This window comes from Erithacus rubecula (genome assembly GCF_903797595.1).
Source record: "Erithacus rubecula genome assembly, chromosome: 5".
Taxonomy (NCBI): domain Eukaryota; kingdom Metazoa; phylum Chordata; class Aves; order Passeriformes; family Muscicapidae; genus Erithacus; species Erithacus rubecula.
Genome location: NC_136687.1, coordinates 66,334,844 through 66,349,573, shown reverse-complemented (window position 1 = coordinate 66,349,573; position 14,730 = coordinate 66,334,844). Strand labels below are relative to the sequence as shown.

Genomic DNA, 14,730 nt, shown 5'->3' with positions numbered 1-14,730 from the left:
GGGGGTGGAGTAGGACAATGAAACAAAACCTGTGTTCCTGACCAAGGAGTCAAAGCAGCTTCTGTGTCCAGGAGCCCAGAGGCGAGGAAGACAGACAGGCAGGATGCATTCCATCCCAAAATGGCAGCACCCACACAGATGGATCACACTGTCCTGTGCTAGAGCCCATTCCCAGCCAGATGCTAAGTGCCCACTGCTTCCCACAGCTCTCACCCTTCCTCCAGCACAGCTAAAGGCTCTGGACTTGGACTAGTCATTCCAAGCTGTGCTGTCAGGCCCAGCAAGGGCCTAAAAGGCAGTTCAGCTGGTTTAGGCTGGCCACAGATGAGGCCTCCCCCATGTGCAGAGCAGGGTGCTGTGCTGGATGTGTGTAGTGAGGTGTGGTGTATTCCCACCACCAGCAGTGGCACATTTTCCAAACCTGCTCAGTACCACAGGAATGGTACTGATCAGAAGACAAAGCTCGGGTCCTTGACCATCTCCTCAAACTGTTTCCAATTACTGAGGTGGTTTGGAGTGGCCCCTGAGCTGCAGGGCTCTGCTTAATAGTGGTTTTATTGATAGCCGCTGGCAGGCAGGCGTGATTTTCCTTGCTCCCATCTCACCAAAAGCCAGACAGCTCAGAAATATGAGTCTAAACGAATGAGCCATTAGTGCCAGCTGGCTATTTCCAATTGAGTTATATCTTTTCTGTATTATATTACATTGTTGCCTAGAGGTATTTGCTTCTGCACTACATTTCCCTAGCTTGCTTATTTTATTATCTGAGTATCACGACTGAATAGCGTACAGCAGGTTTTGTGCATATACATCCAACATGCCGAAAAAGAAATTGCCATTTCTCTGAGGTCTTTGCAACAGAGACTCTGAATTACACATTTTAGGGGGTGGCATTTATGGCCTTGCCTGACAATTGAAAGGTACCAGAAAAGCTGTTGCAGATTCTGGACATTAAGTCACTGGAATATTGAATGGTTCTGGTTGGTTTCTGGCTGCTCTCCCGGACAGACATATTTCAATGTTGAAGAGAAAGCCCCTGTGCAGGGACAAAACTTACAAGTAAATATGTTGCAGAAACAGCAAAATGCCTCATCCCACAAGATGTGGAAATACTTCTGTACCAGGGGACAGGTAAAATTGCATATGGGAATTTAGACCTGGTTTGATTGCGACAGGACCTCTGTCAGTTAACTTGACAGTTTTTAAGCTCTAGCCTATGTCTGTAACCATGTTCAGAATAATTTCACTATCAGACTTGAATTGTAATCAACAGAATTATTTTCTCTTTACAAATCATCAAGTATAGCCCCACATTTATACCAAGGACTACATCAGAGTCCAAGCCTCTTAATGTACTAAGCTTGTACCAAGTCTTTACATCACTCATGCTCAGTGTTTCTTTAACCTCCCCATTCCACTGATTATACCAAGCATTTTATCTGCTTGTTATGAGTTCTGATGCTGCCTGAACAGTTACATCCATCATTAGGATAATTTTCCCCCTGTAGGTTGCTATTTGCCAGCACACAATGCATTCCATGCACACCTTGAAGCACTGCCCAAAGTCACAAAAAAATCCTGACCCTTAAAGTGGGAATAGAGATGAAAAACATCCATGAAAAACAACCAGGTGGTATCTTTAGGATAGGTGGGGGAGAAAAATGGTTAGACTTTCACACCAACTTAGAGAATTTACTTTCACTAGAAATTCTTCTAGGATCATTATGTATGTCTGAAAATGGCCTTTATTGCCAAATGGAAGCTGGGTTTATTTCATTTACAATGCCTATAAACTGTTTGTGCTACTCTGGAGCTTTTCTCTGCCCGTCAGGACATAAGGTCCTTCACATGGTTAAGTGCACTTCAAAGAAGGTATGTATAGCAAGAGGGGATGACTAAGCCTGCGCTGTGTCTTTATCACTTCTATGCTCTCACCTGCCACTAAATCCGTATTTTATTTTTTGACGGTAAAGGGGAAAGAAGAGGAAAATTACAGTCTAAAGAGAAAATGGAAGACATGTACACAATATTTCTCTCCCTTCTCTCCCATTTCCTCTCTCCATAACTGCTGTTTCATTCCCTGAAACCAAACTCTTATGAGAAGTTGCAGCTCATGTGCAAAAAGTATTCCAGAAACTTCTCAAATGTTATCCTGAGTTATGAATCAAAAGCATCTCATTGCTCACTCATCTGACCTACACTGGCTCCTGAGGGGAGACAGACTGGCTGGCAGCAGTGAAGCAAAATCAATGTTTCTCATAAATACAAATATGCATTTTTCTAGGTTGTGCTCAGATTCTTCATCGTCATCATCATTGTCACTGCTGACAATAACAAGTGGGTGCTCCAACAGATCATCACAGAAATGACAAATGACTCCTCCAGGGTTATTTCTGTGTGATGGTGAGACCCCTGATCACATCAGACTCTTGCCACAGTGTAGCATAAAATCTGCATTATTTTATGAAAATGAGCAGTTCTGGTCAAACCCATTTGCGCATAGCCAGGTGACATCACTGTGGCTGTACAAGCTGTGCTGTGGACATCTCAAACTGTCAATCATCTCAAAGAGACCTAGACCCCAATCATATCTGCACTGTCAATTCAAACCTCATTTTCATCTTTAAATTTGCTTTGAGGAGCAATAGGAATAAAGTAGGCCTTGATTTTCTTCCATAACTCCCACAAGTGCATGTGCTCCCTGAATAATGGAAAGCCTAAATTTCAAAGTGATTTATTGCATGTTGTGTGTAGATAAATCCTGCCTCCAGGAAGAAAGATGTCTCTGGAGGGAACTGACACTGGAAAGTAAGAATAGACCTAAACTCTGTTGTCCAGCCCACTGTTCTGAAAGGTAATGAACCCCTAGCACTGACCTCTGCAAGCAGATGCTAATGAAAGTGTGAAGGATGGAAGTTTTTACAATCCCAAAACTCCCCTTTTCCATCACAAGCCTGAGAACATCACTTACATGACTGGTCACCTCTCTTATATCAGCACAGCAAGTGTTTTCAGCCCTCAGAATGGAGCAGGATGTCTTTGTAACTGGGGCCAAAGGACAGGATCTCACAGCAATGACCTGTCCAGAGAAGCTGTGGCTGTCCCATCCCTGCAAATGTTCAAGGCCAGACTGGATGGGGCCTGAGCAACCTGGTCTAGTAGAAGGTGCACCTGCCCATGATATGGGGTTGGAACTTTTAGTTCACTTGCAGCCTGAACCTTTCTGGGATTCTGTTATTCTATGAACAATACAGAATTTTTTTGTGCTCATGGACCTGGAGTTGCTCCCAGAAATTTTGGTATCATCTCCTAGTACAGGTAGTGGAACCATCTTGGGCTGGCCATTAAACTTCTCTTATCCCTTGGGTTCAAAAAAGTCACCTCTGCAAAAATATATAGTGGGACCATTTGTTGTGTCCCAGACTGTTTGTGTATGCTCTGTAGAACCACATTGGAGCCCAGTCACTATAAAACAAAAACCTTGTAGTGACATCTTCTCCATCATTCATCACCATCTCAAATCTCCCTTTGTCTAACTGCCAGCCCAGAAAGATTAATCTAGCATCTAAATATCAGATCAGATTATTTCTCCTTTTCAGATCAGTATCAGTGGCAAAAATAAAAGAGAAACCCTGTACCTCTGAGGTTGTGTTTTTTTCCTGGGAAGGATTTTTGGAGTGGTTCTTCTTTTTATTTCTCTTTGCCTTTTTTTTTGTGGATATACAAAGACAATATAGTGCTAATATTTTGGGCAAATGACACACTGCCAGGATTTTAGGCTGAAAGCAGGGAGGTGATGCAGTGACACTGTGAGGGGTAATTAGCTAATGCTTCTAAAAGCTCCCAGTCAAACACCAGGGCACAGCAACACTGCTCCCAGCAACACTGCCTATTGCTCCAGCTGCTGGCTGCCTCCTGGGAATGGGTGTCACATAAAAGTGAGACACAAAAGAAAAGTGGGAAAAAAATAAGCAAGATGGGCGAGTAGAGTTTCGGACATATAAGTAAATGATTCATTCCAAGGAGTGGCACACATTGTTTTCAATGAGATAAATGCCACATGGTAAAAACTTCAGGGTTTCACGTGGGAGGAAGGTGAGAAGGTTGGGAAGAGCAGGAAGATACAGCAGGAGCATCCAAACAAAGGGCGTGGAGCAGCAGAGGGGCATTTTGATGCAGCAGTCAAAGGATTTAACAAAAGAGAAGCCCCCACCTGCTGTCCCCTTTTGCCACCAAAATGTTTGGATCTTTGTGCCAGCTACTCCTCCTCAGAGATGAGTAGTGTGAGCTGCTGAGACCTCTTAATGAAAACTGTACTCCTCATCCCCCGGCTCTTCCACTCTCCCAAATATCCCCCTTACGTCCTTTTGGCAGGCAGTGTAAGACTCGTGGGATGCAAAGTAGCTCTGCCTTGTCATGTGTGAAAAGCTGGTCTTAACTGGGAAGCTGTTTATAGAAAGGTGTCAATATGGTGAGACACAAATACTGAGATTCCCATTCAGCTACAGAAGAGAGATAAACACTCTCAGTACACCTCAGATCCCAGCCTCGGAAACGTACTGCAAAGGAGGGATCAGCAAAGCACTGGGGACTTTTAAACCTCAGATTTTACATCTGTTTTCATATTGAAATCCACAAACATAGCAATTTGTTTAAGAAAAGAGACTTGCAATATTTCTTGCTCTCAGCTTTGTGTCAATTAGTCCTTGGCATTTTTTAGCCTTTGGGGTACCTTTGCTTGACAGATGCGCAGGGAAAAGGATCCTGCCTGCTGTTGTCAGGCAGATCTGGACCATTTTTAAAAAAAACTGTATCTGAACAAAAATTAGATCCTTCCTTTTTTTTTTTTTTTTTTTTTTTTTTTTTTTTTTTTTTTTTTTTTTTTTTCCCAGTGAAAAAATGGGACAAAAACTGTCTCAGATATTCACTCAGTAGTTATGGCACTGACCTTGCACAAGGAACTCAAGTGCAGATTGCTGGCCTGAATACAAAAGAGCAAAACCTCCTACTCACATCTCCCAGATCCCTGTCAGTGGATCTAAATCCAGGCCCTGAAATCAGCCTAATGCTGCTATGCTCATCTGGCTCCATCACAGAGAATTTAACTATTTATACACAGGGCTTTGGTCCCACAGGAGACTGAAATGGTGCCTCCAAAACCAGACCACACAATGATGGGCCAACACCCTCTCAGACGCTGCAAAGTAGTTAATATTCCCAGGTTCTTCAATATACTTACACGGAGCATATTTAAGTCTCCAAGAGAAGGTAATTTTGTTCATTGTCACAGAACCCTTGAATTCACAGGTTCTCCAGAGTTTAGAGAACTGAAGAATATAAAGAATATAAAGAATAGCAAGCAAGGTCTAGAAATGGGAAGTGCCACATCAATCACAAGTGCATGTATTTTCACCATATCCTCCAGGCAGCCCAAGGCCACCCAGGGGATCAGAAAACAAAGCCTGCAAACAGAAGGCTGTACTACCAGTCCCTCTTGCTGTGTGTAAAAGTGTTCTACTGTATCCAAAATCCTGTTCAGAATAACTTTTCAGTAAGATTAGTCTTATCTTTGATTAGGTGTGCCTTTGAACGGTCATGGAGGAGGAATGGAGGAGAGTCAATGTCACCCCAGCCTTCCAAAAGGGCAGGACAAGCTAGCAGGCTGTTCTGCCATTCAGCCAGACCTGAACAGGTTGGAGAGGAACTCAGGGAAGCTCAACAAAAGCAAGTGTGGGGTGCTGCAGAATAACCTATGCACCCATGTAGGTGAGGGCCTGACCTGCTGGGAAGGAGCTCTGTGGAGGACTGAGTACTGGCAGGAACTGTCCAGAGAGGCTGTGGAGTCTCCTCTGGAGACGTTCAGCTCTGCCTGGACATTACCCTTTGCAACCTGCTCTGGGTGAATCTGCTTTTAGTGGGGGATTGGACTAGATAATCTTCAGAAGCCCCTTCCAACCCCAAATACTGTCATTTAAGGAATGCTCTCTGTGGGGGCTTCACATCGAGGTTGCTAAGAGAGAAGATTGCTAAATTGACAATTATTCACCTAGAACATGTACTACTTGTGGCTAATCTCCTTTCCAACCAATCTCCAAATTATTTTAATAAACCCTCTTCCTCATTTACTAAATTATATTACTTAAGAGTATCTTCTTTTTGATCAAAGCCCAAAGAACACCCATATGACAGTGCATATAAGGTTAAATTCCATAAGCCTTCCCATGTTGGTGGAGGAAAAAGAAATGTGCACCTTTACAACTTCTGATTGTCTCTATCTTGGTTGGGTGATCCAATGGCTTGATGATTTAGAAGTTTGATAACACAATGGGATATAAACAAGACTTCTCAAACATACTTACTCATTGTGTTTGTTTGGGATTTTTAGCTTTGTTAAGACTTGCTTAGAGTTGAGGCATCCACTTGAGAAACTTCATTCTTTCATGAAAGTTTTCCATAGCTCTATTTGCTACAATGAACAAGGCAGGCAAATTTTGGCATGGCCCCGCTTCTGTGCTTTACTCTCTAGAAAGTTTTGTTCAGAAAAAAATCCCCACTTTTACTTAGGGAGTAGATGTTCAGGTGCCTGTTTTGTCTGAGGAACTTACCCAAACACTTTAAACTGAACTGTTGCTTCTTGCTCTGGTACTTACCTCTCCTAGGTGGACATGACATGGCAACAGTTCTATATGATGTTTAATTCAGTTAATGTCTTGCTCTAACATGACAGAGGTGGGTGCTTGGGAGCACTCTCTTCTGCACCCCTACATCTGATCTGTGTTTATGCACCAATGTTCAGCAATGACTTTACCAAATGAGCTGTGTTGCTCTCAAAGGCAGGCTCTTACCTCTGCTCTCAGGCTGGCTGTTGCTAGCAGGGTCCCTTGGTGTTACTCAAGGTCCTGGGAGTGCCACCACCCTGGGCAGCTGTCCTTTCTGAGAGCCAGCTCTGGATGCCTCAGCAGGGTGGGAAAAGGAGGGGTGAGAGAGCTGAGCAGTCTCTTCTTCCCCAGGGCCATTCTGTTTGTCCTGAGCTCTCTCCCAGTGCAGTGGGCTGTGTATTAATGGACTAATACTCCCCTCTCCCCTGCTCCTGAAAATTACCTGACAGTGACAGTCACTGCTGTCAGTCCTGCCGTGACATGAAACAGCACCTTTCCATTATGGGCTGACTCAAGAGGATAGCAGAAGTCAGAGAGCGGCCTTTGGCTGTATTAAGGTGTGTCAGATTCCTGATAAATACTGTGTTGCAATGTAACTTTTCAGAGGGTGACTACACACACTCAGCCACTGCTATTTTAAGGAAGCAACGCTGTCTCAACCACTTGTCACATTAAGCCATTTAACTTTGTTAACTACTTAGAGGTCACTGTGATGGAAAAGGTTATATGGGCCATTCTGGCAACAGCTTTGAAGAAAGAATGTGACATTTCTTTTAACACAGAAATACTGTTCTTTTATCTCCTTGCCTTGGAAATCCTATTTTCTATCAGCTTGTCTTTTTTCTTTTTTTTTTTTTTTGCACTGACTTTTTCCCCCTCCATACTCTGATTAAATATTCTTCTCTTCTCCAAACTTCCTGTCTGCAATGCCTTTGGCCTGGTCTGGGTCTGGACAAGAACATGCTGAAACAGGCAGCCCTGGCACTGCCCTTCTGCAGCATTCCTGCCTCCTCCTCCTTCCACATGCATGCTGCCTTGGAAGGACATCCTGCAACCTGTCCTGCCCAACCACAGGGTCTGTGCTAGAGAGGGAGGGGAAGGGAGGAAAGGCTTCCACTCTACTCTTTTTAGCTTCCCTTTCCTGTGAGACCTGAGCAGGCTGCAGAATTACTAAGTCTCCCCTTTTGTGAAGATTCAAACCTCCCCATACTCCCACATACAGGGGTGTCAGCCCACAGCTCTCCCTGCAGGAACCAGGGCTTTAGCAATCGGACCTCACAGCACTGAACTCCAGTTCACCCACATCTGTCTTTTATCAATAAGCTGTAAGGAAGAAAGAAGCTGAAACTCCTGAAGCAATTTGGATCAATTCCTCAATGCCTACAATTAATTTTTTGACTAATGGTGATTTTTTACAATGGGTTATGTACAAAGTATGACTGCACAAATTTAAGAGGAAAGAAAAATCCTGAGAAGCATGAAGTATTCTGTTTTCTGAGAGAATAGCCCAAGGAGATGATAAATTACCTAGCATTAATAACTCACTGAAAAAACTGTAAAGTTAATCCTAGACACAATGAACTCTGGATTTCATACACAGCATTAAAAGATGTTACTTTTCTTCAATATGTCCTGGAAGGCTATTTTTAGAAAAAAATCAACCTGATTACTTCAGGTGTATGTATATTTAAGACCCAGGAAATGGAAATTTTCAGGCCCTGAAATACTGTGTTCCTTACTTACATTAAAAAGTGAATAAATGAAAGCACTGGGTTCCCTTCTGCTCAGAATAAACAGCCTCTTCTCATGCACTCCTAAATAGAAAACAGTATTACAAAGCCACCAGGAGGCAGCAGAATAAAATATTTGTGCTATAAAAGAACAACCACTAAAAAACCCCCAAACCCTGCCCCTCTCCCAAACCTTCCATCTGATATGGGGGAAAATGTGTCCTCCCAGCCCTCTGTTGAACATTTTGCTTTATCCACTGATGTCTCGTCTCTGCATACCTGAAATCAGTAGCAAATCCACTGCTATCAAACAGCTTTATGCAGGAGCATGGTTAAAATGGAAATCAAACTGATTTCTGGAATAGCACTCACTGGAAAAAAATGAGCAAAATAAGTAAGTAAAAGTGAAATGACAAAATACAAGCCCTCCCAACAGACTAAACCACTTTTGCTCCTTCTGGGGTTTACTGAAAAATTCCAACCCCCTGAGGTCTGTCCTTTTTTTGACTACCTTTTTTTGCTTACAAGATGCCACCCAAGAAGCACTGGAATTGTGACCAACCCAGGACAGGCTCTGGCTCCCTGCCACACCAACGCCGCTGCTCCAGCTATGCTGCCCTGGCCCTGGTCCAGCTCTGCATTCCCTGACCCAGGAAAGCTGCAAGTTGTTTCCTCTCCTTCGTCCTTCTTTTCTGCTGGTATAAAAGACTGTCCTCAGCTGTGGCTCAGCATGGTTTAAGAGAGCCTGAAATCACCACAGACATATATGTAAGCTTTTAAACTTTAAACATGTTATTTTAAATCCTAGTTATTTATAGATGTAAATGCATTTTATATTTCTATATGTATGTTTTTATATCACTACTTATATTTTATGGTACTATATTAGCATACAATAACTGCTCTTAAATAGTGTTGTGTTACAGGCTGAGCATATATATGAAACGCAGCTAGGCAGCAACAGAAATGCTGGAACTACCTAAAACATTTCTAAATATGGCCCTACAAGCATGAGGTATGTGCACAGCGCACCAACAAAGCAGAGCACAAGCAGGGTGCCATTGGGCCATGGAAAGGCACTTCAGAACCAACCCAAAGACAAACAAACCACAACACCAAACACTCATATTTTGAAATCCAAAATCAAGCTCCTAAAAAAGTGCATCTGTGCCTCTGGTGTCTCAATTCAAACAGATACTCAACATTTTCCACTGCAAAGATCACAATTAATTGGGAAATTAAAACACAAGCACAATGTCAGCAGAAATCACAAATTTATTAATCCTTAAATATATCAATCATTTACCATTATGGCAAGAAATATGTACACTGTGTCCCATGGTAAACTGCAGTGTTCCAAAATGACAGAAGTGTATAATTCAGTTGTGGTGGAGAGAACAAATCACAATTTCCTCACATCTTGGTGTGGAAGACAAACTTGGTCTACAGTAATACATCAACACCACATGCTATGTTAGAAGTATAAAAAAAACACCCTACACCTAATTCATTAATTTTAAGTACAGTTATGCCACTTATAGCCGCTTCACCAAAAAAAAAAAAAAAAAAAAAAAAAAAAAGAAAAGAAAAAAGAAAACAAAAAGAAAAGCAATTTATGAAAAAAAAAAATGAGGCCATTACTTTTTTTTTTTTTCACAGATCCCGTTGGCAGGTTAATATGGCTCAACACATTTATTGTAGATGCTTACTTTAAATATATATTGTTTAAAATCATGTAGTAATTGTCAGAGAAGCTTAAGTCCATCTACCATACATCCACTAGTAACAACATCAACATGTTTAAGAACTGCTTCTGATTAGTAATCAACACAGAAATGTGAAATGATACGAATTAGGAAGCTTTCCCATTTTAAAAAGTTCTGGCTGCCGAGTTGTAAATTGTGGACGGCTAAAAAGGACACTGACGGAGATACCATGCACTGTACAGCGCTGCAGGGAGCAGGAGCCTGCTGCTAACAGAACCCCGGGGAGAACAGGCGCAGCCCAGCCTGGCCTTTCCTGGAACAGTGGAAGGGAAGAAACTGCAATTCTTGCAGGGGTGTATTTTTACAGCAATGTGAGGGAAGGAAAACTAGTTCCTGTTGCAGAGTTTGCGTTCCGCGCTGCCAGCACAGCGCTCCGCCCTGGGCCGCGGCCGGGACAAACCGCCAGGATCGCCCTGCGGATTGCCGGCCAGGGGAGCACGAGAAACAACAGCAGATCAGGGCAACGGGGAGACACAAACCTGTGCTCAAGTGTTAGGGTCCCATGGAAAACGGGTGTCTCTGTAATTCATTTCCAGAGAAGCAACAGCAGCAGCGTCGTGTAAGTAAACTCTTCATACTTAGCTTTAAGGCCTAATATTTCTCGAGTATATTATCCACACAAATGGTCTATACATTAACCCACATAATATATTTTTAAAGCCTCCTTAAAAAATTTACAGTACACCCTAAAAGCGATAAAAAATCTTTTTCTTTCCTTCCATTTTAATCCTCAAAAACTGCCTTGCAATTATCACTTAGTTCTTTATAATTTTTAATTTTGCTTTATCATCCAACAGAACCTTTTAGTTAAGCAAAATAAGAAAGCGAAAAGGACTCAAAAGGAAAACAGAAGTTGCTGACTCACCAGAATACTGACAGTTAATTCTGGAGTGGCCAAGCCAGCAAATTAGGAGATTTTTCCAGTTTACATAGACTAATAAACTAAGAAGGCTGCAGCTTGTCCAAAGCCAAGATATTAACACTTCCACATTTATCAGTGATTTTGTCCATCTATGATAAAAATCTGTTTTACAGTAATGGAGCTGCCAGCAGAAATCCTAACCATTCCTACCAGAACCAAAGCAAAATCCTGGGACTCAGGAGAAAGGGAGGAGTCAAAAACCAGTTCTTAAAAAAAGAAGGTAAAATATACTTTTCCTTTTTTTTCTTTCTTTTTTTTTTTTTTAATAAACTTGATAGATTTTAAAGTTGTCTGTCAAAACTTGGCATAAATGGAGCAAGTGACAAATGTATTGTGTGTCTACTGCTGTCCATCCAATACCTCTTTTTGTCTTTTATGCCTTGTTATTCTCTATTTGCATGGAACATCACCTTCATTGAAATGTTAACAGTGTACAGATGGAATATACAGCAACGTGGTGCATCACAAATGTGTTACATGAAGAACCTTCACAACTTCATGCACCAGAAACATGCATGAAGAGAACGGGATGGCCAAGATGGTAATCAACCAGGTGCGTTGGGTACAGAAAATGCAAGAGCGGCACCGCTGATATTTTTAGCTAGGAGGAAGGAGAAAAAAACAAACAGATTTCCATTATTGAGGTAACATCACCACCAGATAACAACACATGCTCAAGTGTTAGCCAATGCTATTGTAAAAAAAAAACCCTGTCCAGATCACTTAACACAATACTGGGGAAAAAACAAGGGAAAAAACCTCCACTCAGGCAAGTCGTTCTTTTATTTTTCAAACTACTTTACAGACATTTTCCATCTTTACAAGATGCCAGAGAGGCTGTTAAAATTAAAAAGGAAACTGAGGCAGGAAGCCAAAGTACCTTAAGGGATTCCTAAAGGGAGAGAGGATGGAATTCAGCTGCCAATCTCTGGGTGTAACCTAACCTCCTCAGCATGGACATCGCAGGCACTGCCATGGACTGAGGCTCTTGTACAAAGACTGGACCAAGTGACAAGGAAGAATCAGGTGTCAGTCACATGCAAGACATGCCAGAGCCGAATGCAGAGAGAGAAGGAAGGGAAAGTATGGAAGCAAGTATGCAGCTAACTGAGGCTGCAGCATCATGTGTATTACCGTAGCATCTAGGGGCTGGAGCCGTGGCGGGATCCCTCTGCGCTAGGCACTGCACAAACACAGAACAAACTCTTTACTCAGCATTCCTGCTCTCTGGCACTGTGCTTATCAAAGTACAAGAAGGTGTGAGCTGTGATCAGGGAGGGAGCATAAGCCTCACTGAGGCTGAAGTCAGGTTAGGGAGTCACTTTGAGGCTCAGCAGCCTCTGACTGCCCATACTGGGCAGGTGCACTCTCCGAGGACAAGCAGACACAGCTCTGCAGAAACACACTGGCACTGGTCCCTAAGAACATGGATCCAGAGAACAATTTACTACTGTCACTCCTATCACTCAGAGTAAAACAATGCATGAGACAGAAACCCAAGTTTGCCTCATCTCATGAACAGCAAAACTTGTTTATGAATAAAATTTATTTATAAACTAAATATATATTTGTGCTCATATCCTTTTTCAAATAGAATTGAAAAAGAAACAAAGAATGTTTCTGCCACAAAGAAACATTTTCCTACACCTACAGCTACCAAAGAGCTCCATTCTATCCTTAGATTTATGCATACTCCTTCCTGCAGTCCTGAAAACAAGGAAGCTACTCTGCCTGCAGCAACTGACTTAACATCATCTAGGATACTGTGCCTGTAGAAGCAGATCACAGCTGTAATAGCTTTTGCAATTTTATTAGGTTTGAAATTCATCTTCAGACATGATGTGTAAAATACTTTTTTATTATGGAAATGCAATTGTTAACTACTATGCATTGGTAATAATTAAATAAGTAGCTGCAAATTGTATGCATTTCAAATAAAGGAAGGATAAACTGGAACAATATGTTAATGAAGTTTCTTCTCTAATTTTCCAAAATGGAGTTATCACTGCTCTGACTGGGAAAAGCAAAGGTGAAATTTGAGAGGGTGTAAAAATGTTCAGGAGGAGTTATAGGTGATTCTAGCTTGGTGCTGCATGGGAAACTCCCAGTCAGACTTAAGAAGATGGGGAATAAAGACAGAATGACAATGTTTGTGCTGAAAGAGGAGCTACCAGCCTAGAGGAGACTCACTAGTCCTGAGCACAAGCAGCAGGACTGATCTCATGTAGCATACCGACACTTAGGTGGAAGGCACTATAAAAAGAAAACAGGAGCATTGTGCAAGGAGAACCAAATAACCTTGAGAGCTGGGTAATCCAAAAATATTACATGGAATAACAGAAAGTGCAAAGCTCTGTAAAAGTTTTTATGTGCTCACTGGTTGGAAATGAGAGTTGAGGATAAATAGGTGGCTGTCTCAGATGCACTGCAGATGAGACAAAAATCGTGCCAGAAGAGAGCAGAGAAAAGAAAGACATAAGGAATTAAATAAAGCCCTGACCACAACTGGACAGAGCATTTCAGAGGAAGTCAAGCTATTGGAAAGGCAAACCTCAAACAAGAAAAGATGGTAAGGAGATAAGGCAGTAGGAAAAGGGAGATCCTACCAGACAAAGCCATCTGAGGTAGTGCTGGCTGTTTACCCTACAGAAGTAGAAGGTGGGACTGATCTGATCAGCCTTCCTACAAACTGGTTCATGGCCACACACCTAACCAGTGCAGGAGAGCAACAATGACACACAGGAACCAAGGATACACTCAAGATGACTAAACTTTACACTGGAAAGTAAGGCTTCTAACCATCAGACCAATGATATTTTAGAACAGTGCTAGAAGCAAGTGCAAAAACCTCCTCTGAATTCAAGATGAGAGCGGGCTATGGGATTTATGTGATATTGTTGCCAGTGCTACACTTGTAGGGCTATGTTGCTAACTCAGGGAATCACTCCTTAAGCCTCAGTCTGGCTCTAAGGCTGCTCTGTGACCCTTTAAACTTGGACGCCCTGCACAATCCTGACATCTCCTCTGTCTGACCCCATAGGCTCTAAACATTCACCAATAAAGAAACTGCCCTGCAACCTAAAAAAATTACTCCTTGGTGATTTTTCTTCTCTTTCCACCCTTGCCAGCTCCAGAAATTCTTATCTTTATTAGAGAGCACAAGCAGCAGTAAAGAACCTACTGCAGTACCTTCCCAAAAAGACAGAGGTGAAAAACAACCAGAGGAAAAGATTAAATTATTTTCTAGCCCAATTCATGTCATTGTGCTGTAAACACTGACTGTTGAGGGTGCAATGGGCCAGGTGAACCTGTTTCACTTGGGCATTCTGGCTCTACACACATCCAGCTCAGATCCCTTGACAAACACTCCTTTATGAAAACCTCCATGATTTACCTAACACTGCATTTCAAGGAAGTGTAACTGCTCTTTGAATATTATCTGTTGAAACACTGGCAGTGCAGCTGGAATGTGAGAAACAAAGGAAAATGTGGCTCCTGCTCCCACTGGTTTGACATTTTGAAATAAAACAGTTATCACTAAATAATAAAATTTCTTTTTTCCTAAATAAAAAAAAGTACAAAATCATCACCATGGGAGTTTAACACTTAATTCTACCTTATTTCTTACTTTATCAAGTATTATTTCACGTAAG

The 14,730-nt window shown here is 42.1% G+C and overlaps 1 protein-coding gene across 38 annotated transcripts in view; it reads right to left on the bottom strand.

Annotated features, from left to right (window-relative positions):
- Positions 1-9,646: 9,646 nt before the first annotated feature.
- CAMK2D (calcium/calmodulin dependent protein kinase II delta) overlaps positions 9,647-14,730 on the bottom strand; it is a gene marked incomplete at its 3' end in the record, with an annotated part of 117,084 nt that continues 112,000 nt past the window's right edge. For 26 of the 38 annotated variants that reach the window (XM_079306786.1, XM_079306795.1, XM_079306791.1 and 23 more), the window contains 2 exons: positions 12,212-12,260; positions 9,647-11,678 (listed from right to left, as the gene is read on the bottom strand). In XM_079306786.1, the coding sequence (XP_079162912.1) occupies positions 12,254-12,260 (7 nt within the window). The remainder of the gene's footprint in view (positions 11,679-12,211; positions 12,261-14,730) is intronic. The other 12 variants (XM_079306804.1, XM_079306805.1, XM_079306818.1 and 9 more) reach the window with 1 other exon arrangement.